Source organism: Blennius ocellaris (genome assembly GCF_963422515.1).
Source record: "Blennius ocellaris genome assembly, chromosome: 10".
Classification (NCBI taxonomy): domain Eukaryota; kingdom Metazoa; phylum Chordata; class Actinopteri; order Blenniiformes; family Blenniidae; genus Blennius; species Blennius ocellaris.
In genome coordinates, this window is record NC_137659.1 from 2,434,357 (window position 1) to 2,462,139 (window position 27,783).

General features: G+C 43.5%; 3 protein-coding genes across 4 annotated transcripts in view; all 3 read right to left on the reverse strand.

Annotated features, from left to right (window-relative positions):
• Positions 1 to 4,471, reverse strand: part of bcl2b (BCL2 apoptosis regulator b) — a 37,864-nt gene extending 33,393 nt beyond the window's left edge. Inside the window, exon 1 of the mRNA XM_080503367.1 lies at positions 2,738 to 4,471. Within this exon, the coding sequence (XP_080359493.1) occupies positions 2,738 to 3,328 (591 nt within the window). The 5' untranslated portion in view covers positions 3,329 to 4,471. The remainder of the gene's footprint in view (positions 1 to 2,737) is intronic.
• A 2,148-nt stretch (positions 4,472 to 6,619) lies between these two features.
• Positions 6,620 to 14,642, reverse strand: kdsr (3-ketodihydrosphingosine reductase). Its single transcript, XM_080503251.1, has 10 exons — positions 14,255 to 14,642; positions 12,048 to 12,137; positions 11,468 to 11,524; positions 10,846 to 10,911; positions 10,636 to 10,731; positions 9,538 to 9,729; positions 8,887 to 8,970; positions 8,696 to 8,779; positions 7,640 to 7,741; positions 6,620 to 7,376 (listed from the first exon to the last, which is right to left on the reverse strand). The coding sequence occupies exons 1-10, from the start codon at positions 14,441 to 14,443 to the stop codon at positions 7,257 to 7,259; spliced, it is 1,080 nt and encodes a 359-aa protein (XP_080359377.1). The 5' UTR covers positions 14,444 to 14,642; the 3' UTR covers positions 6,620 to 7,256.
• Positions 14,643 to 15,328: 686 nt separating this feature from the next.
• vps4b (vacuolar protein sorting 4 homolog B) lies at positions 15,329 to 27,732 on the reverse strand. 2 transcript variants are annotated; one of them, XM_080503905.1, is made up of 13 exons: positions 27,598 to 27,732; positions 25,780 to 25,891; positions 24,592 to 24,692; positions 20,844 to 20,955; positions 20,582 to 20,732; positions 20,393 to 20,451; positions 19,957 to 20,076; positions 19,716 to 19,872; positions 19,471 to 19,619; positions 18,541 to 18,622; positions 18,014 to 18,233; positions 17,021 to 17,161; positions 15,329 to 16,694 (listed from the first exon to the last, which is right to left on the reverse strand). In XM_080503905.1, exons 1-13 carry the CDS (start codon positions 27,616 to 27,618, stop codon positions 16,593 to 16,595), a joined length of 1,527 nt encoding a protein of 508 aa, XP_080360031.1. In that variant the 5' UTR covers positions 27,619 to 27,732; the 3' UTR covers positions 15,329 to 16,592. The 2 variants fall into 2 exon arrangements, with proteins under 2 accessions (XP_080360031.1, XP_080360032.1); XM_080503906.1 differs by lacking the exons at positions 24,592 to 24,692; positions 25,780 to 25,891; positions 27,598 to 27,732 and adding an exon at positions 23,436 to 23,635.
• Positions 27,733 to 27,783: the final 51 nt, after the last annotated feature.

Below are 27,783 nucleotides of genomic sequence, written 5' to 3' on the forward strand. Positions count from 1 at the left end.
ACACGCACGCTTAAGGCGAGGATGAGGACGATGAAGGAAAGGTGACTTATGTGACCCGTCGTGGTCGTCGGTCCGGCGAACGGTTGACCTGACAACCGGTTTCCACGGTGAGGGACAGGAGAACGGATACAGACCGGCTCGTCACTGAGCTTTTCCTGCAGAAGCCGAATGTCCACTGCTGTCAAACCAAACCCAGGCTACGGTTCAGACCGGGGGCGGCCGGAACTGCACCGGAGACGAACGGAAAGACCTCGAAACCGAAAACAACGTGAAAGCTTGGGATCCGTCCCGTTCTAATAAAGTGGCCGGTGAGTGTACATCAGCAGCGTTTCCTTATAATATGAAGAATTAGCGCAGCTGCACCACTTTGGGCCGCAGCTCAACAACGTCTACTGACAACCACAGTCGATATGGACGTTAAAGTGACTCACGACACTGCCGTGTGGTGGAAAACGGTATTGCAGCACAGTTTTCTTTAACATTCTCTTGATTGTTTTAGGTTATCGTTCACTGATTTTAAGTTAAAACTAATGCTAAAAAATAGGAGTAAATCCAATGCAAAGCCTGAAAAATGTCCCGAGGTAGATAAAATGTGATGCCGGTCCTCGTTAGCACCTAAAGCCCACGTGTCAGTTAAATGTGCAGAAAAGCTCTGATGGCCGAAGCCACCGCCGGTCCAGTTGTGCCCGGAGGCCTAAACGCATTAATTCAATAGTGAGCTGTTTGCTGACATGTGTCCGGCTCGGTGAAACCTCCCTCCACTGCAGCGCCGCCCTGAACCCAAGCCTCGGCCGCAGGTGGACGATTATGCAGGGATTTACTGTGTTTTTCCGCTCGAACGCGTCAGAGTCTGTTATTAGAATCCGCTCTCACTTCCCTCAGTGTTGGATTACGGCGGAGGTGTTCAAAGTGGGAAGCAGGAATCGTCAGTGTGACGAGAATACAAACTAGACCAGGGGAAAGAAACGTGGGAAGAAATACATCCAAAATGTTTTTTGGGGGGGGTTTTAAAAAAAAAGGAGATGACAGTTCATTCACTCAATTATGTGAGATTAGGTTAAAAAAAGAGAATGAATTTCGAGGATTTTCACAGTTTTTCTTTACATTTAACTTCAATTTTTGAGATTCTATTAAAGTGGCAAAGTTCATCCAGAGTAAAATGAGATCACTGATCTTTTTCGATTTGCTTCACAGACCCGTCAACTTTCCTTTCCCGCCGCAATTCACGACAACCTTAACTTGATTTGCCTAATGACTCAGTATTAAAAGAATAAACATGACCCCGTTTCGCGTCAGCGTGCAGGAAATCCACAACTTCAACATCGAGCGAGCGAAGTGCAATATGTGAGGTATGAGCAGTACTGCCTTTGTGCTGTAGGGGGCAGTAGTGGGCGGCTGTAGCAGTCAATCTGTCCTGAGTTCACCATCCACTGTTCAAACCCAATTCTTCTTCTCTCCGACTGACAACAAACCCACAACACCCCCGTGTGGCACCTAACAGTACTACAAGGTATCCCAGAAATAGAAGTTTTCTCTCATTATTTCAGCTCAATAAATCTTTCATTTTACGTGTATATCTGAGAAACTAAAGACAATCGAAGCTTCGAAACTACGCAGAGAAGTTCTTTCTTCATTTTAGACAATTTGTGTAAAATGTGAGTCTAAACATGGTTAACATTGAAAATCATAAACACCAGTTTATTGAGCTCATTTGAATATTTTTAGCCTGAACTGTTCTCATACTCTCACTGGCATCAGCCTTTGCAGAACTTCTTTTTTACAGCTTCCGCTGTACATTTTAACGGCAGCGTGTTGGAGACAGTCTCATGTGACCCTGTGGGGAAGATTATGGTTAGGTTTTTTTTGCAATACAAAACCGAGCAGACTTCCCACATGGAATCGATTTAATCAGCTAAAGATGTGCAAAAGTGTCCGATAATTAAAATAAAGACAAATTTGGGATTTATAATGAAAAAGTAATGAGTTAATGGGTTTTGTCGTGTCTGTGCACTGCTTTTTTTTTTTTTACAAGATGTCCCCCCTCATGAGAGCCTTTATACCTCAAGACGCCTCGGAAGATATAAATTGGCTGCATTGACATTAAATGTGGAGAGAAATCTTTTTTTTCTTGTGACCCTTAAGCCCAGTGGTTCCTGACAGCCGCCGTTATAAGAGAGAAGTTGTGAGGAAACTCAAACATTCATCCATTGCGCAGCCATTAGGTTGGGAGGAAACATCCAACACGTTCAGTCAGAGTTTCCACCCTAAACCCCGAGATTGCGCATCCGCCGCGTTAAGTGGTTCCTGTGCGCCGTGACAGCTGCGTGCGCCCCCCCCACGCCGCCGGCCACCACCGGCCACACACTCTGACAGGGGCGGGTTTTCTACCGCCAGAGCGTCGGGAGGTGTGGACACATCTCGTCCCCTCATTGGCCACGCGGGCTCTAACAGCCAGCAGCGGCAGCCAAACGGGAGCGGCTCACGGAGTGAGACCGTCCGTGTCGCGCGTCCGCACCGCGGTGCGTCACTGGCGCATCTGAAGGGAGATTTTCATTTAAAAAAAAAAAAATTAATCTCACACACATGTGGTTCCGATATTCAGCCACAGAAAAAAAAAAAGAAAGACACATGTCAACCTTAAATAAAAAGCTTTGAAAGCAGGAAATCAACCCGTAGGACTTTTTTTTTTTTTTTTGCGCAACTGCAAAAGCGCTCAAGTGCACGGAACGAGACCTACCCATCCCCCGTTATCCTGTATCCAGCTGTCAAGAGGTCCACTTAAATACTCCGTCATCCAGTCCGCGATGTTGTCCACCTGCGCCGTCATGTCCTCCTTGGACGCGCACTCCACGCACACGGTGCCCCCGAACTCGAAGAAGGCGATAATCCGGCCCCAGTTCACCCCGTCCCGGAACAGTTCGTCTATCACCTCGGCGAACCGCCGCTGCGCCGTGGAGGAGGTGAGGTACAGCTGCCGCGACATCTCCGTGAAGTCCGGCTGGTACAGCCGCTCAAGTTCGTCCCCGGCCTCGCGCAGGACCCGGTGGATGGCGGCGTGCGGGTCGGACTGGGCCGGACGTCTGCACCGGCGCGGGCTGTCGTCGTCCTCCTCCTCCTCCTCCTCCTCCTCCTCCTCCTCGCTCTCGGGCCGGGCTCCGTCCGCGTCCCGGCACCGGCGGACCAAAGTCGGCTCAGGGTCAACGAGTGACCGGTTCTCAGCCGCGTCGTCCCCCCGCTGCAGCGCGTCCAGGCTCCACACGTATCCGCGTTTGGAGAGTTTATGGCAGATGTACTTCACCACGATTTTGCGATTGCGCTCGTTCTCCATTCCGGTTCGATTTGGCACTTTTTCCCCCTTTTTTTAATAGATTTCAGATTTATGTTTCTCCCTAAATTAAACGCATTGTGGTTCCGTGCGCAGTAACGACGCGCTGCAGAGGCTTCTCTCTCTCTCTCTCTCTCCCCCCCTCTCCAAAAAGAAAAAAAAAAAACTGGGTTATATTCAAATGCAAAGCGACGCGGCGAATGATCCCACGCAGGGAAAGAAATACTTCTTTTGAGGGGAAAACTGCGCTGAGGGGGGGGGAAGAAAAAAAAAAGGAGAATTCAAGTAAAAAATGCAGCAGCAGGCTTCATTTCCCGGATCCTTGCAAGGGACATGAGCGACCTTCTCTTTGCACAGAAATCCAATATGCGGAAGAGGTTGTAGTAGTCTTGCTCTGTTCCTGCGCGCATCGCGAGGGGGAAGGAAGGGAGAGAAAAAAAAATATGAATGAAAGCCAAAGTTGTAGCCGCGCGCACGGAGAGCCTCCGTCTAAACGCGGCCAACTTGCTCTTCGCGGCGTTTTACGCACGACCTGGCACGGGACTGCGAGCCAGACAAGGTCGGACTGAGAAGCCTCTTCCAACCGCTGCTCCTCATATCGTCCTCGGCAGCTTCCCTGCCCACATCGGCCGAGTGGGCCGCGCTCCGCTCGTGAGGTATTCCTGACGTCAGCCTCACGAAGTCATTCCTTTGGCTGAGCTTCGGAGACTCCGGGAGCACACGGAGAACCGCAAAAAAAAACCGCGAGCGCAGCGACGCTCTCCTGATTGCATGTTTAATGCATGCCTTTATGGCTCCGGCGCAGGAAATAAGAGACAGATATTCATCCGGCCGCGCGCGTGCCAGGAGGATTTATTCACGAGGGAGCGCGCGGGATCTCCGGCGTCCCGCTTTTTACGGGCTTTTACGCACTGACGTGGTCCCGCCACCCCCTTGTGGAGGAAGTTCTGACTTTACAGCGACTGAGAAGTCTGCAGTCATTCTTTTCTGTCTTCGACCAAAAAAAAAACAAGTCTATATTTTCCAAACGTTGAATAATTAAAAAAAAACTTTCGCAGGAAATGATGGTCGGATTGTTGAGTTTTTCCATTTTATAAGACATGATTGTAAACAGTTCGACTTCACATAAAATATGCAGCCCAGCCAACACGAATAACCCGCATTTGATCAAACCTGGTTCCAGAAACAGAATGATTTAATAGAGACAAATCTGGAAATGGCAATAAAATGCTCAATAATAAACAATTTTGTTATGACTTTCAGTTTTATTGTGTCAATATCATTTTCTATAACATTTCAATCTGAAAATTAATTTAACTCCGGTTAAGTCGATTAGAAATGTCAATATTGAAAACTTTCTGCAGTTTCCCCACTCAACGCCCACCTTCAGTACCTCCAGTGGCCACTAGAGGGCCGCGGCCCACACTTTGACAAAACACTGACCCAGTGGTTAAATTAGAAATAGAAGAAACTGAAATAAGTGTTGGAAGAGAAAATGATCAGCAAGGTGATAAGTTAGAGATGTGATCTTCTACTTCCAGGTCAGGATAAGTCTTCAGAACATTGAGTCCTGTTTCAATATTACGTTTGTCCAGCTTCAATAACTTTAATTTCACTTGAGCCGACGTGTTTAAATGTACGTCTCAGTGTGAATAACGTGCAGGCAAATCATTTAAGTTGGCCAAACGTTAAAAAAAAAACCTATACGCACTTTGTATGGCATTCATTTAAATAATTAAACAACTTTTTCTGGTTTGAATTACAAACTTTTGTCAATGACACGTTTAAAGTGAAGCAGCTTTTGACTGGATAGAATTTACCTTCACTTGGACACAGGACAGAAAATACACCTGTAGAAAATTTAAAATGTAAAAGGCCTGACAGGACAAAAAAAAACAAAGACTTTTACTTTTTCCTCACAGGTATTTATTCAGTTTATCATGTAAGAAAATAAGACAAAGAAATGTTCCAATTCTCACATTTTCTTTCGATGGCACACAAGGTGAAGGTGTTAAGTTTTTTTTTTTGGCAGAAAGCAAAAACAAAGAAACGAAACGGAAGCGTGAGATACGACTTATGCTTGATAAATGAGTGTGGGGGGGTGGGGGGTGGGGGGGTAGTGTGAGCGTTACACAACTTAAATATCCACTGTGTGTTTGAACATATTGTATAAGCATAGGCTTTGTTTGCATAGCTTAAAAAGGTGGTTGAAATCAAACGGCGCGTCTGCGAGCTACCCGCGGCTATAAGCGGCTACGTCCAGGTGGAAAAGAAGGGAAAAAGAAAGGAAGAAAGACAGAAAGAAAGAGGTGAATGAAAAGCGTGACGGCGTGCCTTTTTAATAACCAATGTCAAATGAGAACATCGTCAAACCCCGAGTCATCCATTCTCACTTTCATATCTTGGATTTCAAGTAAAGGCTTCTTCTTGTGGAGAAGCAGACGGAGGGAGGAGGAGGAGGAGGTGTGGGGGGGTGTGTAGGGTAGGGGGGGGGGGGGGGGGGGTTAAATCACAGACGGGGGTCCATTCTGTCAGCGTTCTATTGGTCAGTAGTCTTAAGGCTCAGAATGCGTCTCCCGCTCTGCTCTCGCCAACTCAACGTCCACAGACGTCGTCTTAACACGTTTTGGCATTCACATATTGGTGTATTAAACAAAAACAATAAAGCAATAATAATAATCTCTCTACGCTCTGATCCAAGTACCTACACCACCCCCCACCCCCCCCCGACTGACTGAAGGAAGACTTGAGTCGAGGCTAGTCATAATTATTACGCAAGATCGACTTTGAAAAGTTTCCTAATGTAACGTGAAACCTCTCAAATAATAACGCGTGGTATTTTCTTACCGTTTAATAACATGTGATCACACAACACGACGAAAACGTTGATGGAAAATCCCCACCCGAAAAGAATTAAACGCAAACGTTCAAAGTGAAACGCGTGAAAAGAGTGTGCTGGTTTTGCTTTTATTTTATTTATCCTTTTACTTTAACATCAACTTTCCTCCTCGCGTTGAAATCGGCTGGAATGACGAGAATAAACTATTTGGTGCTTTTAAGGATTGAGACAAAAGCAATAATCTTTTTTTTTTGTTGTTTTTAAAAAAGGGATCAACTGAATGGCTTTTCTCTCCTCGGGCTCAGTCACAGCAAACGAACACATTCGCACACAAACCTTCTGCAACACTGCAAAATTAAAACTGATTTGATAAACTTAAAAATGAAAAAAAAATAAAAAAAATGGATATAAGACACATCTTTGCTTGAATCACACACAAGTTTAAACATGGAGCACAAAAACACAGAATACTGGGGTGGGGGGGGGGGGGGGGTGCTTCGCCTGCAAAGACTTGTGGTACCAAAGAGATGGGGGGGGAGGGGGGGTCTTCAGTGTAAAACTGGTACAAGGTGGCGAAAACTGGAAACATGCAACAACATGAGAAGAGGTGAGAGTTGGCGTCCTGTTTGAGGACACTGCCCCCGGTGGGAGGGAGTGGCAACGCCTCATCCGGCCCGACAGGCTGCGTTTTCTGTGCAAATCTGTAATGCGAGTGCCCCCCCCCCCCCTAAAAGCCTTCCTATGTTAAATACCCGGCTGCTGGGTGTTTAGTCCCCCCCCCCACCCCAAAATCGCTCACCCAACAGAAGCACACGGTAAAAACCAAAGTCACTGGAATGCTTTAGAGGACCGAAGAACTGGAACGACGTCTACGGGGGGGTTGCGAGGGGGGGGGGGGGGGGGTTGTTACACCAGAGGTAAACACGTCTGCTTCTTTCTCCCGACTGTGAAGCTTGATTTTTTTTTTCTTTTTTTCTCTTTTGTAATTTTGTTTTTAAACTTATTTTTAATCTCCCACCTACAGTTGTGCACTTGTACAGCTGGATGAAGGGGTCGGGTGGAGGAGGGGGGGGGGGGGTGCAAAGGCCGCCGTTACTCCCTCTTGTCGGCCGCTTTGGACTGCTCCCGCTGGATCATGCAGCGACGCACGATGCTGTCGAAGCTGCCCAGGTAGAAGAGGGCGATGGTCCGGAACAATCCCATCGTGACGATCTGGAAGAGTCGGGAGTCGATGTGACGAGACGCTAAAACTCCAACCGCTTATAACTCTCCTTATTGGCAGCAGAATCCAAACGTTATGACTTTCGGGATCCATTAAGAGACGATCTTAAGCGTCTCCGGTTTAATGGGACAGTAAAAGCTCTTCAAATCAAAGCATTTCTAGTTGTAAAATAACGAGGACAAAGACTATTGTGTCTGAAATCTGCCACGCCGGAGCTGAAACCGTGACGTCAAGACTCCTTTCAATTGCTCACCTGCTGGAGGCCTTCTGTGATGGAGGTGACCGGCGACATGCCGCAGGTGAGCGCCGATAGCATGTAGCCGTCGGGACCCACCGAGCTGTTGAAGTTCCCCTGCTGCACTCAAAACAAACAAAAACAGGGAAAAGCAGTTCATCTAATATCTTTGGTTTAACGCCTCATCCGTTTCTCACCTTCTACCAAAACAAAGCTAAACGTTTCCTACTTCCGTTTTCCCGTCGTTCTAATTCCCTAGAATTTGTCCAAATCCTGCGTCCAATAGAAACGTCTAGATTTAGTCGTAAGCCCCGCCCCCTTTTCCACATACAGCCTCGAGTGAGCGACTTGAAGCTTCAATCTGTCGTCCTGCAACGGGACGTTGCTCGTGATCGTTTCTCCAACGTACCACAGGACGACGGCGTGTGAAGAATCTACAAGCTCCACAATCACCACGAATATAAACCTCAATATTTGTTTAATCGATTTGTCGTCGTCAATATCCTGATAGGAGGCCTTTCTGCAAAGGTTCCTCCCTGTTGGGGGGGAGTTTTTCTTCTCCACAGTCGCAAATAAACCTGCTTGCTCATGTGGATTTGTTGGGATTTTCTATTTTCTCTGTAAAAACACATAGGAATGACTGTACTGTATTTAAAAATGTTTTTTTCAATTAAAAAAACAAAAGAAGAAAGAAAAAGAATTGCACACTTTAGTTACGAAAATCCCCTTGATAAAAAAAAAGAGAAAACTATGGGTTCCAGAGTCTTGTACTTGTGGAAAATGATGATGTCATCACCCCCCCCCAACCCAAAAATAACAACGTGGATGCAGAATTTTTTTTTAAATTCTGATAGAACGTAAAGCTACAGAAACGACTGATTACATGACAGAGTTCCATGTCCCTTAATGTGGTTTTAAATGAGTTTCACAATAAGATAAATCTTAAAAACAAACAACTGTGTGTGTGTGTGTGTGTGTGTGTGTGTGTGTGTGTGTGTGTGTGTGTGTGTGTGTGTGTGTGTGTGTGTGAGTGAGTGTGAGTGTGTGTGTGTGTGGGCGGAGCTTCGTTCTTACCACGGCGTCTCTCACGATGATTTTGGCCACTTGCTCCGGCTGGCAGACTCCAGATGTTTCGGAGATCATCCTGGTTTCCAGAGGCTGAAAAGAGGGAAAAGAAGGTAAAAACGTTGGCGGAGTCGCAGGACGACTCGCACAAAAAGGAGGCGGGGTTTTGTTTTCTCCACGTCGACGGAGGCGACGCTCACCTTGGTCTTGTTTTCCTCGGCCAGGCCCGGAGTGTCGGTGTCCGGCGGGTACGCCACCGTCACGTAGATGTTGTACGGCTTGATCTGTGGGGGGGGAGGACATCCTCTTATTCTTTCATCCGCTGCTTCCGCCTCGCCTCACCTACCTTACCTCACCTCGCCTACCTCACCTCACATCACCTCACCCACCTCGCCCCACCCACCTCACCTTACCCACCTCAGCCCACCCACCTCACATCACTTCGCCCCACCCACCTCACCTCACCTCGCCCACCCACCTCACCTCACCTCGCCAACCTCACCTACCTCACCTTACCCACCTCAGCACACCCACCTCACATCACCTCACATCACCTCACCCACCTCCTCACCCCGCCCACCTCACCTCACCCACCTCAGGCCACCCCCCTCACATCACCTCACCCACCTCACCTCAGCCCACCCACCTCACCTCACCCAGCCCGCCCACCTCACCTCACCCAGCCCGCCCACCTCACCACACCCCTCACCTCAACTCACCCCACCCAGCTCACCTCACCTACCTCACCTCACCCCACCTACTTCACCTCACCTACCTCACCCCACCCCACCTACTTCACCTCACCCACCTCACCTCACCCACCCACCCCACCCAAGCCGAGTCGTCCGAACCTCCATCTGCAGCGACTCCGCCAGCCCTCGCAGGGCGAACTTGGAGGGCGAGTAGGCGGTGTAGCCGAACAGGCCGATCTGGCCGGCCTGCGAGGAGACGAACATGATGCGGCCCATCCGGCGCTCCTTCATGGTGGTGATGACGGCCCGCGTCGGGTAAACGCTGCCCAGGTAGTTCACCTCCATCAGTTTCTGTGGGGGAGGGGGGAGGAGGGAGGAGGGAGGGGGGGGGGGGGGTGGACGTGTTCAGGACGGATTTAAAAGTTTTCTGCATTAAATAACCAGAAGAAAGTGACGTGATCTCATGTACATAAACTGTACTTCAGATGCATTACGCCCCCCCCCCACCCCCGCTGTTGCTATGCAAACTTTCCAAAATAAATCCACACACACACACACACACACACACACACACACACACACACACACACACACACACACACACACACACACACACACCTCATTGATGAAATTTGCTGCTGATTTTTACTTATTTTCTGCCGTTGTTCTTTCAATGATCAAAATCATGTTTTTTTTTTGTTCTTTGTTTTGTGTCCTTTTGTATTTGCTTTTATCATTGTTGTGATTCTTTTGCTTTTTGCTCTGTTTGAAACCTGCTTGCTCATGTGGATATGTTGGGCTTTTCTATCTTCTCTATAAAATCACATTGGAATGACTGTAATGTATTTAAACATTTCTTTTTTCAATTAAAAAACAAAAGAAAAAAGAAAAAGAATTGCACTCTTTAGTTACGAAAAACCCCTTGATATGTTTTTCGCTTATATTCCACACTGCAGTTCCACTCGTGCACTTTCAGATTTTAGGAGGTTGAGGACGAGTTACGAAGAAAACAGTAGTCCGAAAACACGAACCGGAATAAAAACAGACCTTTAAACTAATGAGGGGAGTCATAATTGGCAAACGTAATGTTTTTTTCCGGTTTGTGTGGATTATTGCTGCAAGTATTGTGATAAAGACAGAAAAAAACAACATTCAGCTTATTTGTGTTGGATAATTAGAGGGTTAGACTGAAGCGGAGAGACTTCCAAACTTCCAGCCGCCGGACCGAAAGGTCAAGTTCTGAGCCGGTCCGCTCACTTTAAATCGCTCCACCTCCACCTCTTCAAACCTCCCCGACATGGACGTTCCAGCGCAGTTCACCAGCATGTCGACGGGACCCAGTTTCTCCTGAGCCTGCGAGGAAGCAAAGACAAAGAAAAGCTCTTAGTGTCCCTTAAAGATGGATTAATAATAATAATAATAATAAACGCCTGAGAGGTTCCACTGCGGCGGAGAAGGTGGTTTTACCTGTTTGATCACGTTTTCCACTTGACCGTAGTCGCTGGAAACATCCACCGATATGCAGAGCACCACCTGACGGAGGAGGGATTAAAGTCTGGTGAGAGGAGCAGTCAGGATTTCCTCCATGTAAAGAAGGACGCTGAAAAATCTTTTTATCTTGTGTCTGGTTATAGATTATAGAGCATCTTCCTCCTCTAGCATCCAGATTATAGAGCATCTACCTCCACTAAAACCCAGATTATAGAGCATCTACCTCCACTAAAACCCAGATTATAGAGCATCTTCCTCCACCAACATCTAGATTATACAGCATCTTCCTCCACTAATATTAGATTATAGAGCATCTTCCTCCACTAAAACCCAGATTATAGAGCATCTTCCTCCCACATCTCAGCCCTGAACTGGACCAAACTCCTTCAACTACCAAAGAAAAGCCAAAACTGAAAAAGTCAGAAGGAGGTTGAACTGAAGGAACTTGGTATTTAATGTAAAATACTTAATTTTGCTAAATCAAATAACAACTGTGACTACTCTGTTTTAATTTGTCGCTATTTGATTGAGCATTTTCTGGGAGTTCAGGTGAATCGATCCATGTTGCTGTTAGAACGTGTGAGACGCTGATTCAAACCTGTTTGTCGTTAATGGCACATTTCTCCACTTCTTTCTTTGCTTGGAGCAACTTTTCCTGAGAGAAACGGAAAGAGAGGGAGAGAGAGAGAGAGAGAGACAGAGACAGAGACAGAGAGAGCGAGAAACAGAGAGAGAGAGAGCAAGAAACAGATAGAGAGAGAGCGAGAGACAGAGAGAGAGAGCGAGAGAGAAACAGAGACAGAGAGAGCGAGACAGAGAGAGCGAGAGACAGAGAGAGACAGAGACAGAGAGCCAGAGCCAGAGAGAGAGACAGAGAGAGGGCGAGAGACAGAGAGACAGAGAGACAGAGAGAGAGAGAGTGAGAGCCAGAGAGAGGGCGAGAGACAGAGAGAGAGACAGAGAGAGAGACAGAGAGAGCGAGAGACAGAGAGAGAGAGACAGAGAGAGAGACAGAGAGAGAGCGAGAGACAGAGAGAGAGACAGAGAGAGAGACAGAGAGAGAGACAGAGAGAGAGACAGAGAGACAGAGAGAGAGAGAGAGGTTTAATCACGTATAGAGAACTGAAGTCTCTCACTCGTTGGGAGGACTGAACCAGAAGTGAAGACGAGCAGCTCACCTCGTTACGAGCCACCAGCGTGATGAAGGCTCCCTGCCTGTAGCACTCGATGGCGATGCACTTCCCGATGCCACTGGAGCCGCCGGTCACCTGGACGCAGACGGTCAAACGCTACTTCACCACCCAACAAAACTTTATTTTAGCCCTTCAACCACATGTTAATTTTAATTTATATGTTATTTAGTAATTTTATGTGGGTTTTTTTGTTTTTCTTTCCATTGTTGGTATTTTGTTGATTACTAATTGTTATGTGTTGTTTATTTGATTGCTGTATGATTTAGTCAATATGTGTATAGATGATTGCTATTCAGTTTTGATTCTTTGCTTGCATAAAAACAGAAGATGTAACTGTGACATTCATTAGGTAAATATTAATTGAAAATGGGGGGGGTAAATAAGTTTTCTTCTTCCCACACTCTTTCAGGCAAAACTGGAGCTTTCTTTTTTGTTCCAGTTCACATTTTATGTTAAATGTGAACAGGGCTTTTTTGTGCGTGTGTGCCTGAAATAAAATTTAATCTCATTAAAATAATATTATCCAGATTATAAAGTGACTTGTTAGACGTCTCTCAGCTGTATTATATGTTGGCTGGATTATAAATGGACTTGTTGGACATCTCTTAGCTGTATAACAGGTTAATTGTATATATTATCCAGATTATAAAGTGACTTGTTGGATGTCTCTCAGCTGTATTATATATTATCCAGCTGTATTATATATTATTTGGATTATAAAGTGACTTGTTGGACGTCTCTCGGCTGTATAACAGGTTAATTGTATATATTATTTGGATTATAAAGTGACTTGTTGGACGTCTCTCAGCTATATTATATATTTATCCAGATTATAAAGTGACTTGTTGGACGTCTCTCAGCTATATTATATATTTATCCAGATTATAAAGTGACTTGTTGGACGCCTCTCGGCTGTATTATATATATTATCCAGATTATAAAATGACTTGTTGGACGCCTCTCGGCTGTATTATATATTATCCAGCTGTATTATATATATTATCTGGATTATAAAGTGACTTGTTGGACGCCTCTAGGCTGTATTATATATTTATCCGGATTATATAGTGACTTGTTGGACGTCTCTCGGCTGTATTATATATTTATCCGGATTATATATCGTGACTTGTTGGACGTCTCTCGGCTGTATTATATATTTATCCAGATTATAAAGTGACTTGTTGGACGTCTCTCAGCTATATTATATATTTATCCAGATTATAAAGTGACTTGTTGGACGTCTCTCAGCTATATTATATATTTATCCAGATTATAAAGTGACTTGTTGGACGCCTCTCGGCTGTATTATATATATTATCCAGATTATAAAATGACTTGTTGGACGCCTCTCGGCTGTATTATATATTATCCAGCTGTATTATATATATTATCTGGATTATAAAGTGACTTGTTGGACGTCTCTCGGCTGTATTATATATTTATCCAGATTATAAAGTGACTTGTTGGACGCCTCTCAGCTATATTATATATTTATCCAGATTATAAAGTGACTTGTTGGACGTCTCTCAGCTATATTATATATTTATCCAGATTATAAAGTGACTTGTTGGACGTCTCTCAGCTATATTATATATTTATCCAGATTATAAAGTGACTTGTTGGACGTCTCTCAGCTATATTATATATTTATCCAGATTATAAAGTGACTTGTTGGACGCCTCTCGGCTGTATTATATATATTATCCAGATTATAAAATGACTTGTTGGACGCCTCTCGGCTGTATTATATATTATCCAGCTGTATTATATATATTATCTGGATTATAAAGTGACTTGTTGGACGTCTCTCGGCTGTATTATATATATTATCCAGATTATAAAGTGACTTGTTGGACGCCTCTCGGCTGTATTATATATATTATCCAGATTATAAAGTGACTTGTTGGACGCCTCTCGGCTGTATTATATATTATCCAGCTGTATTATATATTTATCCAGACTATAAAGTGACTTGTTGGACGCCTCTCGGCTGTATTATATATTTATCCAGATTATAAAGTGACTTGTTGGACGCCTCTTGGCTGTATTATATATTTATCCAGATTATAAAGTGACTTGTTGGACGCCTCTCGGCTGTATTATATATTTATCCAGATTATAAAGTGACTTGTTGGACGCCTCTCGGCCAGCTGGTCCCCAGACCCGCCCGTTCACGCCACAGCTGCACTCACCACGACGTGGGCCCCGTTGAGTTTCAGAGGTTTGGGACTGATGAGGGGGGATATCATGTACAGCAGCAGCACGAAGACGACGATGAAGGCGGCGACCACCAGGAGCATGATGAAGGGCAGGAGGAGCCACCAGGAGTTGATGAAGAGCCAATCTGCGATCGCGGAGCTGAAGGCTTCTTCAGAGGACATGGGGGAAACCTGGCAGTCGTTAGCCCGTTTGCTAACTAGCAGGCCAGCTTCAGGGGGTCCGATAACGGCGCTCGCGAGACAAGGGGGCGGTGGCGGCGCAGGGCGCAGGGTCCGGGGGAGGGTGAGGGGAGGAGTCGATCCAGGGAGATAGCAGCGGGTCGGAGACGTGTAACCGGGCCGCGGTGGACCTTGGCTTCCCCCCGTGACAAAGCGCAGTCTGCATAAACCAAAACAAATTGAACTGTGCACTGTAAACGAACGGCTCCGCGGTGGCGCCTGGTACTTGTAGTCTCCGATCCGAACGCCCAAACCTGGAGGAACGCTTGAAGGAACGACATTTCCCAGCTTGCAACGCGCCAGCTTCTCATTGGTCGAATCTTTTTTTTTTAGTTTGGTACACGCCCAGAAGCGGAAGACAACACGTCTCTAGTCACTTTTGGATTCAACGTTTTTAAGCATGTTCTACCTCTTTATATTTGTTTAATTTAACTAACGCACGAACTGCATTTACATTAAAAAAACATTAAATCCATGGTCTGTTTTAAATCCCGTCTGAAAAAGACTTTTTAAACATGCTTGTTATTGGAACAGGGTGTTGGTCTGCTGCAAATTTTCAAGTTTTGCGAAGTTTTAAACTTTATTCAAGCATATTCTTGATGTACATCGGCAACAAATGTCTTGAAAGTCACGTATAAATAAAATGTATTATTTCCAAGAGGTGGCACACACATTAAAGTTGATCAACTCTTGAACCATTCTGCAATATAAACATTTGTTGTCCTGGAAGTATGAGATAAGAGGCCCTTTGATCATTAACCTCCTGTGTTAATACAATTAAAAAGATTAAAACCAGACAGAAACGCAGCAAACCAAAACAAGGGAAACGTCGCTTTAACTTTTATTTACACAGTGAAAATGAAAAACAGAAAACTTTATGCATGGATGACCTCTTCCAAAAGAAAAGGCTCGAGAGCTGGCTGCTATATATACGTATAGACATTTTCAGTAAAGTGAGAGATGTTCCCCAACACACACAACACAGTTTGCACATCTCGGAAGCTGTAGAGTAAAGTTGCATACAGACGAAGCGCGAGCGGTTCATGAAACATACTGTAGGCTTCCTAGATGTAGTGACAATGCACTTGATATAATAAGCAGTAATTTAGAAATACACCAATAATAATAATAATAATAATAATAAAAAAAAACGAGAGATCTTGCAGCTTTGTCTAGAAGGCACATGGTGCACGTTGCCATTCATGGCGACTCTAAAGTTCATGCTCGGAGATGCTGGAAAAATATATAAGGTCATGATGTCGCAGCTCCAGCTGTTAGTATTCTGCTTCCACTTCACACTCCATTTTATCAATATAAGGCTGATATTCTTTTTTTTTTTTTTTTTTTGCATTAAGGACAATCAGCAAAAGCCTGTGGCTAGCACATGAAACATATGTACAATATGCTGTAGGAGAAAAAAAAAAAGCCATCCGACAGCAATTCAAAGCTATGAAGTCCACGAGAGGAGGAGAAATGATGCTGATCAGCAGTTACATGTGTCATGTGTTTGGAAGCTGGAGAAACAATCCAAAGTTACTGAAGGTCACATCCTGAGTATGTGTCTCAAAACTCTGTCAAAGTCCACCACCGTGAGACAGTTTCCACCACAATGAAGGGATTCTTTCATTCCTCAAAGAACAGCAGAAGCTAGAAAATGCTTGTTTTTCTTAATAAAAATAGAGAGAGTGTGTGTGCCAGGGCTGTTTTACTTCGCGACAGCTTCTCTTGACACGAGAGCAAATCCTACCTCAAAATAAGTTATCTTGATTTCAAATTTTTTTTTTTTCAGTAATTCTGATGCCAGTTTCTCTGAACTTCCTCCGCTCATCGATGTTTAAAGTTTAGTGCACAGGTCGGGACGACATACGGGGGAAGTCTTTAATCTTTGGGGAAAGTGTGAACGTCAGATTAAAAACCAGGCCTCCCACCTTTAGTGTGGTTATCAGATTCTGGCCGGGTGAAACGTTAGGATGAGACAAGAGACGGAGAGAGAGAGAGAGAAAAAAAAAAAAAGGGGGGGAACGAGGACAGAAAAGACACACACAATCGACAATTCCTTTGCTTTGGTTCAACTCGGCTCCGGCGTCCCGACTTAACCCTCCTGTCCAAAGTCCTCTGTGAATTTTTTCAGTTTCCCCAGGTCCTGTTCGTTCACTGTGGGCTTCGTGCTGGTCTGAGACCTCAGCATGTCGGGCTGCAAAGGAAAATATATATAATCACACGTTTTGCTGTCAACGCTTGAAATACTTACAACTTCGAATAGATCCGGCAAGTTTTAAGACTCTCTTTCGCTCAACAGTTTCTCTGGGTGAAATTTCGTAAATGAGGGGGCTGGTTAGTGGGTTTCCATTCATCTCTAAAACAAGATTTACGACCATTAACCTGTGTTGAAATAGTGAGCCAGTCACATACGAGCATAGAGAGAAGCCAGATAACCGCAGACTAAAGCGTAGGTGAGTGATGACAAATTATACATTTTTTTCTCTAATAAAGAAAAAGAAAAAGAAAAGGCGTCTTTACCATGCAAACTACTGGCTCCAACAGCTTCTCTCCAGGCACGTCCATCCATGACATCTCGACGGCGTTGGGGTCACCGGGCGAGCACGGGGTCAGGAGGTCATCGACGGTCATGTTGGGGTCGGTTCTTGAAGGCCCTCGTACCTGAGTCACATCAAAACCAAGAGTCAAAGTCAGCGGAGCAGAAAACTTTTTCTTTGTAAATTGAATATAACTACACACTGCAGGACAGTTACACTCAATGTAAAAGCAGTTTTAACCTTCTTAAATACTTTTGTACTTAAATACTTTGACTTTTTTCTCCTCCATTATCAATTCTAAAACTTCATAAAGATGCGAGTTGAGGTCCTTAAAATACAGTATAATCATTTTTAAAGTGTTAAAATTAAACATTTTTCTTTGTTTCCAAGTAGAAGTTTTAACATTCTTCAAGTCATCCTGACTCAGTGGACAGAAAATCATTTCATGTATTTATTTCCTGGTCATTGACTTGTTGTCTTGGAAGAAATGTGAAGAAGTTTCTCCAGAAAAGGTGATTTTAACTAAAAAAAAAAAAAGTTTAATATGTGATTTTGATCCATTTTTCTGCACTTTGCAAGAGATGTGAATGTATAAATAGCATGTAATGGGGAAAACTTAACTCATAAAAAAAAAAAAACCTTCACTAATTGTGTTTTGTCTGAGAAACCTGAAAACGTAAAAAAAAAAAAAAACAGGAAAAAGATTTTCACATGTGAAAGGGGAAGGAGAAAGAAGAGAGAGGAAGGAGGAATAGGAGAAAGCGGGAAGGAAAAAAGAAAGGAGGGAGGGAGGAAGAGGAGGAGGGGTGGACGAGTCTGACAGCTTAAGGGGAGCGGCTGTTCCAGATACGCATCCGTCATCAAATATGAATGACGCGACAGTTTCACGTGGGAAGATCCTCCGTGTTTCTCAGCAGGGATTCCCCCCCCTCGAGCCTGGAAGCAGAAGCCCTGCAGGCCGGAGAGCCTCTCTCACCCGCTTGAAGTGCGTCGCGGACTGGACCTTCCTCACGGGCTGCATCAGGGCGTCCCTGACGATGATGCTGATGTCGGCGCCCGAGTAGCCGTCCGTCTTCTTCCCCAGGGTGACGAAGTCGGACTCGGTGAGGCTGTTGGGCGTGGAGCCGAGGTGCAGCTTGAACATGAAGGAGCGGGCGTGCTCCTCGGGCAGCGGGATGTAGATCCTCTTCTCGAATCTGAGCGCGAAGAAAAGAGACGCGGCGCTTTGGAATGGGTTCGATGTAAACGATCACACGCGCACTTTGAACCGATTGTCCTATAGAAACACGTGACAACCGCAGTCTTATCGTGAATCGATTTAAATTGATGTAAAATTGTCGTTTCAAGCTTCCCTGGTTTGCTTTGATCAAACATTTTGTTTTGCGATTGATTTATTGATTGAAAGGAATTCTGTTATTTCTCAATGTCTCTCTACAATTGCATGAGTGGAGGAAGCTGGTTTTCAGATCAGGGCTTAAAAAAAAAAAAAAAAAGCATAATTACCGTCTCCTGATGGCAGAGTCGAGAGTCCAGGGGATGTTTGTCGCCCCGAGCACCAGCACTCCCTCGTTGTTATTCCCAACACCTGCAAAAAAAATAAAATAAAACAACAAAAGGAGGCACAACAGAACGTGAAAAACGGCCTCTTTTCCTCAATAAAGCAGCAACGTTTGGAGCAGTAATGACCGAACGCCTGCAGCTTTCTACACTATCCTCTCACATCAACAGCTGGGAGAACGTTTTTATTTTATTTATTAATTTTTAAAAAAAAAGGGCAAAACACGACATGTTGGAATTCCACTGAACTGCATTTTCGATATTTTCCTCAACATACTGAGCAAACTGCTTCTGCCACGTCTCTTTTAGTGTCCGATCATCACAGAAATACCTTTTTAATGCACAATATTATCTTTATCTTGATCACATTTACTCCTACAAACCATTTCATTAAATAAAGATGTTTTTCTCAAACTTTTAGCTAAACTGGAACATTTACAGTCATCAATCTGTCGCCGTTTTTTTGTAATTAATGCTAAACAATTGTTTTTTCATTATACATTTAAGCTGTGGTGGAGAAAGACGTGCACTGGGTGGAGTTTTGTTGAGTTTGGATTAAGTGTGCAGCAGCTGTACAATGTCGTAAAGAAAAGAAAAGAAAGGGAGTGCCTCCCGGTCGGAGCTTCTCTCAAAGCTTTCTCAGCTCTGGAGCTTCATTCACTAAATCACACTATTATTTAAATACTTTTGTACAAAATGTGGCAGTATTGTCCCATACAATCAAACCCATTTCATTATATTATATGTACTGGAGCTCAAATGCACAAACAACCGATTTCTGCTTTCACTTCCACATAAAACTCAGTCTGTGTGTTATAAATATATATATATATATTCACTTTTGATTTGCACACATTGTGGCTCACAGACACTCACCCTGCATCTGCACCAGGAACTCGGTCTTGATCCGACGAGCCGCTTCGCTCTCGTTCTCGCTCCGGGAGCCGCACAGGGAGTCGATCTCGTCGATGAAGATGATGGAGGGCTTGTTCTCCCTCGCCAGGCTGAAAAGGTTCTTCACCAGCCTGGGGGGAGAGGATTCCAGGAGTTACAAGTGAATTATTCCAGGAACATCAAAGTGTTTTTATTTTTTTTCGTGAACGGCCGTCAAAGAGACTGACTTCTCGCTCTCTCCCAGCCATTTGGACACCAGGTCGGACGAGGAGATGGAGAAGAAGACGGAGTTATTGGCCTCCGTGGCGACGGCCTTGGCCAAGTACGACTTTCCCGTTCCCGGAGGCCCGAAGAGCAGAATCCCCCTCCAGGGAGTTCTCTTCCCTGTCGGTCGCAGAGATCAGTCACCAAACTCACCAAAACACAACTGAAGTGGATCCTTTTGTTAATGGAGGGAGGATTCAGTACCTGTGAAGAGGTGGGGGAATTTGATGGGGAGGATGACGGCTTCTTTCAGCGCCTCTTTGGCTCCTTCTAAACCCGCCACGTCGTTCCACTTGATATTTGGTTTCTCCATGACAATTGCACCTGGAGACACACATGGATGGAGAAGCTGTTACACACAGGGACGAATCCATACCATTATCTTTGGTAGAGTGGACTCCTGGAACACTTTTTTTTTTCTAAACAGAAATCGATAAGCTGAACTCAGAACGCTGCTCTTTGAACACCAAAAAAACCCACCAGTTAAATGACCTGTCAGTCACAGGATTAACTTCTAAAACCTGCAGATGCATGATTACCTCAAAATTGCATCTGTATAATCTGAGTAACATTTGTAAAAAAAATTTAAATCGCGACCCGCTTCTCATTTTCATTTGTATTTTTTTTTTTTTAAACCAACCTGAGAGTTGATTCTGAAACTTCTTCTTCTCCGGGTCGTCGCCTTCATCGCTTTCACTCCTGAGCACAAAAACATTTCAATACGTTTGCGAGAGCGACAAGGAAGTTGCTTTCCACGGCGCGCGGTGAACGGCGTTACGTAATCCCGACGCCCTCTCCCGCCCACTGACACACACACACACACACACACCCTTTGTCATCAGCCTGCGACTCTTTGACGGGCTTGGCCGGAGGAGCCTTCTCCTTCTTCTTCAGGTAATCCTTCAGCTTCTCGGCTCGGTCCAGGTACTCGGTGCATTTCTCCCGGATGCTCTGCTTGGCCTTCTCGCCGTGGGCCTCATCTGAGTCGACGCACAAAGAGAGAGAGAGAGAGAGTTTGATCCCCAACAGACGCGTCAACCAACACGTCAAGGCCACCGGCATGCCCGTCACTGGTGAATCTCACAGCTTACATTTCACCACGTGCAGGAAGTACTGAACGGCGGCCTGGTACAGACGCAGCGCCTCCTCAAAGTTCTGAGCTTTATCCTCCTGAGCCGCCTTGCTGGCGAGATCAATGGCTTTCTAAAACAAAGGGGCAGACGGGACGAGACGAGAGGGCGATGTTAGTGGCGGAGACACTTTGACAAGAGCTGCTTAGGGCCACCTAATCTCTAAAAGGCCCCGTGAATCCAGCGCCAGGGCGAGACTTCAGTTCCTGTAAATACACATTCAAAGTCCGAGTGACATTTTTACACATCCCGGGCCAGTTTGAGCCGATATTTTGAGGCCGAGTGTTGCTGACGGTGCAGGGGGGACACGGCGCACCATGCTGCCTTGCAAATGTGGGGGCGGGGCTGACAATTCCAAACCCTCCCATTGGATTGCGTTAGGACACGCCCTCGAGCACAAGATGAGTCACACACTTGATAGTTTTACAGGAAGGGGAAAAAAAAGAAACTTTGATAAAATGTTAAATTTTTACATTTATCTGGCGCAGATGAAGATGGAGACACGGTAAACTGTAAGGAAATGTACTTTTCGTTTTTAATTGGCTGTTTCAATAATTAATCCTCAATAATAATTTGTTGATGCTGGTGACTCACGACACCACCTTGTGGTTCGAAGTGAAATTTCCAGACTGTGGAGAATGTGGCTAATCTATGAGGATTGTTGGATTTTTAACCAGATTCTGTCCGTTATCTCAGATTATTTCCACATGTACATGCATATTTTTAAAGAGAAGACTAAATTAAAAAGGACCTAAGTTAAATAGTTAACAGGCTTGGAGAGTTAATGATCTTGTCAAACTTAAAACTGCATTTTAAGCAAGAAATAACTGACTTGCAGGTACAAATGGTTTGAGAGAGGAAGGGAGGTAATTACAGAGGAAAACTTAACACCAAAAAACTGTGTTTGTACAACTAAATAGATGTGTGTATTTTGCTGTGTGAGATGGATCAGGTTTGTCGGTGAGCTTAAAGAAAATTCCAATATGAATCATATAGGATGAAAAAGCCATTGAAAGGCATGAAGAATGGAAAAAAAGATCCTATAAGAAAATCTGTATAACTGGGTGAATAATGTATTACAATTATAAACTTTGGGAGGTAAAAACTGTTGTATTAATTGTAAATACAGTGATGATTTGAGTAAACAGAAAAGTTTAAAAAAGGGAGGTATAATTTGACTAGTATTCCTTTTCCTTTCAGCATTTCTGTATTAGAATGTTTTAAAATGGTAACATTCATTTTAAACTTTGGTTGAGAATAAAGTCATGCCAGAGAATTCTATAACTATCTGAATAACACCACACACAAGTACAATTTAGGAGCATGAAGGTTTTTTTTGCTGATACTGGATGCATCACAACTGTTTGAGTCGTTATCTGCAGGTAGTATGTTTCCATCCAATTGTAATTTAAAACTTTCTACTGGTGATCGAAACTCCATTTTACATTTTGCCCACATGATGGGAGGCACAAATTACACCTGTTAATGATATCAATTAAACAGGCCTTGACCTTCTTCAAGAGGCCGAGCATCAAGTGTTGATGCAGAAAAACAAAAGTTTAATTATACTAGAATAAGTGTTTAATTCAGGTTATATTTGACATTGAAGCGGATATCGATGGCAAACGTCTAACGCTTTAAACAATCTCTTTATAAGATTTAACATGTTTTGAGGCCCAAATATGAGGTTAAAACATGACATGGGGAAAATTACAATTATTAATTTGAGGATTTCTTTTTTGCATTTAACGTGTTTCTGCAGAATAATCGAACTAACTACTCAAACACTGGCCCTGTGTAGGACTTGTTAGATTTCTGTTTGAGGCGTCGCTTTCATAACAACTCCAACAAGAATTATGAAGCACACAAGCACATCAAATTAAACATCAAGACGAGAAATAATCAAAGCTAATAATTAATGAAACATGGTCAGTGGGGTTGGCAAAAGGTGGCAGCAAACAGACTGATCTCTCGCAGGTTATAAATAAAACCTGATTTCACGCAACACTTTATGCCTCACGCGGGGTTATATAGGAGGCTCCAAAAGTTGACTTTCACTTCCTTTCAGTGGCAGCCACTTTAAATTACAAGTAAATTATAGTTTGCTGCGTTCAGATTTATATTCGTGTCTTTAAAGGTCAAATAAAAATGGCTCGTTAGCTATGTTAATCTCATTAGTTGCCTTGTTAGTAAGTAAACGCTCTTGCTAAGGTTATCAAGCCATCGAAACAGAAAACATGGGGTTTTGTTTATAGCATACAAAAGCAACACTGACAGTGTGGAGTCATTTTTTTATTGTTTACAAGTGAACTGCTGACTCCCTATCTTGCTAGCCACGTTAGCTCATGTTGCTAATTAGCAGCTAATGCTACGGACGTCTCCCCCTTGCTCAGTAAAACCACTCAAATCCTACAAAACACAACAAAACCAGACAGTCCGCATCAGTTGTCACCAAGCGGAACACTTTTAACACGTTACCTCGACGTATAAACAACTTTTCGAGGCAATTTTGTTTTAGCGTTGTTTTTTTTTTCGGGCTGGTCCGTAACTTACCTGTAAATTGCTGTTGGACATAACGACAAATCACGAGTCCAAAGGTCGAATTAAAGGTACCGCCGCCGTGAGTAAACGACTCGTAAATACTCCACTTCTGGATTCTAGCCGTGTTACGACCCTCTTAGCGCGATAATCTGTGTTTTTGTTGCACTTGTTTTCGTTTCTCGGATCCAGGAGGGAACTTCCGCATTGAAAAGTCGATACTGGCGTGAGGGGAATGTGATGACGCCATGACGCAAAAGGGTGCGAGTGACGTCCGTGACGTTGACGTAAAACGATGAAGCGGAAAACGGATGAAGGAGAGAAACGGCACAGTTTGACCAAATTAAACGGAGATTATTAATTATAGCATAAATACATTTAAAATATACTGTTATATAATAACAAACAAAGCAATTTCAGCTGCTGGTGTGAAGGTTTTGACAAAAAATAAATAAAGAAAAAAAAAAAAAAAAAAAAAAAAAAAAATATATATATATATATATATATATATATATATATAAATATAATGGTCCATGCACTGAAGATTAATTATGTGTCTTCCATTTCAGACAGAATTTCTGTTTGTGTGCATGTGTGGTATGAGTGAGTTTATATATAGCTATAGGGATGTAGATGCATAATACATGAAATGAGAATATAAATGTACATATCTAAATGTGTTCAGAAAATATTTTTGATGCAACTGTCATTGTCAATAAATCTGAGGTACAGCATTAAATCAGAAAAAAAAAAATCTTACCAATAAAACTCTACCGACTTGGACCTTTATAAGTCTTGGATAAATATAAAATTTTTAGAACATTTATACAATACGTAAAAATAAAAAAGCAGTTCTGGAAGTGAAAGCACAATCTGTTTTAACATTACATTGTAACCAATAAAACAATTTAGCAACTTTAATATTTATAATTCTGGAATGAATAATACATTTCCAGTAAATGTCATAAAACACTGCGCACTTTCCATCAAAACCATTACCATGATTTATCTCGACATACCTGAAACACCATCACTGGTTAAATCTGTGAAAACATAAACTATATCCTACAAAGCCTGATTTATTTTCATAAACTTTACTCTTTCAAAGTAGGCTTTGTTTGTTAATGTACATCATATGATATTTAATTGTGGAGATAATTTCCATAGCAACCTCTTTATTCACGATGTACGTCTGCAGCTCTTCCACTCTGTCCAGGTACTGTTTGCATTTATCTCGAATCTTCTGGTTGCCATCTTTGCCCTGCGGCTCACCTGGTGGAAGGAACAGAAACATTTAGGCAACACTCACACACACACACACACACACACACACACACATACACACAACCTCATGTGCCTCATGTGTGTATGAGGCACATGAGGCTTTCGCAGTCGACGCTGGGTGAAACCTAAAACTCCAACCAGACACTCAAACTTAAGCATAATATTTAGTTTGAGGACTTTTTTTTTTTTTTTTTTTTTTTTTAGTCCAGATTGCTTTACCACCAAGCAGCCCACCTTTATAAACATAGCCAGTTAATCATAAAACATATCTTAGGAAATCCAATGGACTCTCACATACCTGCCAAGTCCCACCAAGTATATATATATATATATATATATATATTTCACTTTCTTCCTATTCGAATATTGTGATTTCAAGACAACATCTCCTCAACCACAGGAAGGTGCGGTGGTGCAGTGGTTCGCCCCGTCACTTTCCTAATGAGAAGGTTTCTGGGTTGACATCCAGGTCAGGCGTTTATGTGTGGAGTTCACGCTGAATCGCATGTTAATGTGGCGGATCGTGTTTTCACTCAGTGGGTGAATTACTACGAATAACGCCATGAGTGACGGCACGTACAGACGGAAGCGGTTAAATTAGACTCCGTGTGCTTTATATCCCACCGCGCCGAAGTTACCTCGTCCATAAAAATGGAACTTACTGAATCGGTCGGTATACTTTCACCTCACCTCCTGGTTGGAACATATTAACTTGCAGGAATAACAGACTGCTGGGCATTGACAACATTTGCTGGTGAATTTCTGGCACAGAGTCTCGGTGACTTCACTTCAAGAGCAACAAAATGAGGCCAGACTGGTCTTTTTCATTTCCACCACACCCGGAACGCCACCACCTCCCGCCGCCTCCTTCTGGACGACCAGATGAAGAAAATAAGAACTAAAAAAAATAAAATAAAACTAATGTCTCCTGTTGTGATCAGGCTGTCAAACGACCTGTAGAGTGATTTTAATAAATTGTTGTCTGATTTTTTTTTTCTTTGTAATTAATTGCCTCACTGGAGGATAATAAAGATGGAGTTGAACATTTGTCAGCACAGTGAGGAGGATCACGCACGTTTCAATATGTGCAGGAAGTACTTGACGGCGTGTTGATATGAGCGGATGGCCTCCTCGTAGTTTCCAGCGTGGTCCTCCTCCGACGCCTTCTGTGCCACGGCGATGGCTTTCTGAAAGCATCAATGAGAGCAGTTTGTGTCCTTCTGACAATACGTGTATAAAAAATGTTTTAACTCGGCTCAAAGCATGTCAATAATACCGTGCTGGAGGATTTACGTTTGCCAGAATGAACTGGAAGCTGAAGGTCAGTTGTAATAGTTTCTTAAAATGCTGCGTCGTTTGTTCTAATATACTGTATACCCATTCTATGCAACCATCACACACACACACACACACACACACATACACACACACACACACACACACACACACACACAACATCCAGATTATAGAGCATCTTCCTCCCATTAACCTCCAGATTATAGAGCATCTTCCTCCCATTAACCTCCAGATTATAGAGCACCTTCCTCCCATTAAAATCCAGATTATAGAGCATCTTCTTCCCATTGAAATCCAGATTATAGAGCATCTCCCTCCCATTAACATCCAGATTATAGAGCATCTTCCTCCCATTAACCTCCAGATTATAGAGCACCTTCCTCCCATTAAAATCCAGATTATAGAGCATCTTCCTCCCATTAACATCCCGGTTATAGAGCATCTTCCTCCACTACCAGACCATCTAATCTCAGACTGACCCATGCAGTGCAGCCAACATGTCACAGCAACACAAAAATAAGTGGATATTATGAAGACAAGACTCACTCAAGGAGATTATACAAAGAACTGAAAAGTCACTGTACAGAATAACTGGTTCGTTTTTTTATTTGCTGTGACGCTTATTGCAATTTATGAGTTAGCAACTGTGATCAATCAGGAAATATTAACATCATCAGATTTCACATGCGCCCACTGAGGGAGGTGATTTAAAATAAAGCAATGACTGGTAAATTAAAGTCAAACTGACACATTGGGGTGATGATAATGATGGTGTGATGAAAAAAATAACATGGCAGTGGAATACATTTGAATGAAATAAGAAAAATGCCAGGTTACAGTTTTAATAATTCTGCTTTTTGGAGATGAATATGGTGTGAAAGTGACTTATTCGCAACATGAAAATACAGCGGCAACACCTCAAGTCATCAGGGTCAAACCTGAGTTCAGTCAGAATCGGAACTAAACCGTTTTTATACACCGAATACACGAAAACAACTTAAAGTAATTCAATCACTCCGTTGTATCCCAAAATCTTGTATGGCGTTTAGTCTTTATTCTTAATTTTAGAAGAAGACCTTTCTGTTCATCTTTGACTTTCTTCCTTTCTTATTTCTCGCTATGATTCTACACTTGTTGCTCAAGCAACACAATGCTGCCATGTACTATACATATAACAATAACATACAAATAAAACTACTGTCAATGAGGCAGAACATTATAGTTTGTCTGTTTTACCTTGGCCTGTTATTACACATTTGCAAACCGAGGACAAGACGTCTCATTAAAATTGATATTTGGATATTATATTATGTCCATGCCTCATAAACTATTCCTAGTTACTGTTAAACTCTATTTGAAAAGTCGCGTCGTGTCAAAGTCAATTCACGAGCTGACTGAATGACTCAAGAGCCTGGAACTGTGAAATAAGCATTTCTGTTCCTGTTAGGCACGTTTTGTGGGTCACGTCGTTTCATTATTTAGCGAAGCAGATGAGCGCCTACTTTCAGAACAACAACAACAACAACAACAACAAACGACACTTCCACTGAACCCAAGCCGCCTGGAAACACCAAGTAAAGAAAGTTACGCGTCCTACCTGCAGGTTTGTCGGCTCCATGTGGAGTTATGTGAGACTTTGGAACCAGGACGCACTGGGTTTGTGATCCTCGGCCGGGGTTCGGTTTCGGTTTTTCCGGCTCTGAAGTGTCTGAACAGCCTGCCCGAGGCTTCCTGGTTGCACTTTTCACGCCCCTCCGACGCGCCGCCGCCGGTCGGCGGAACG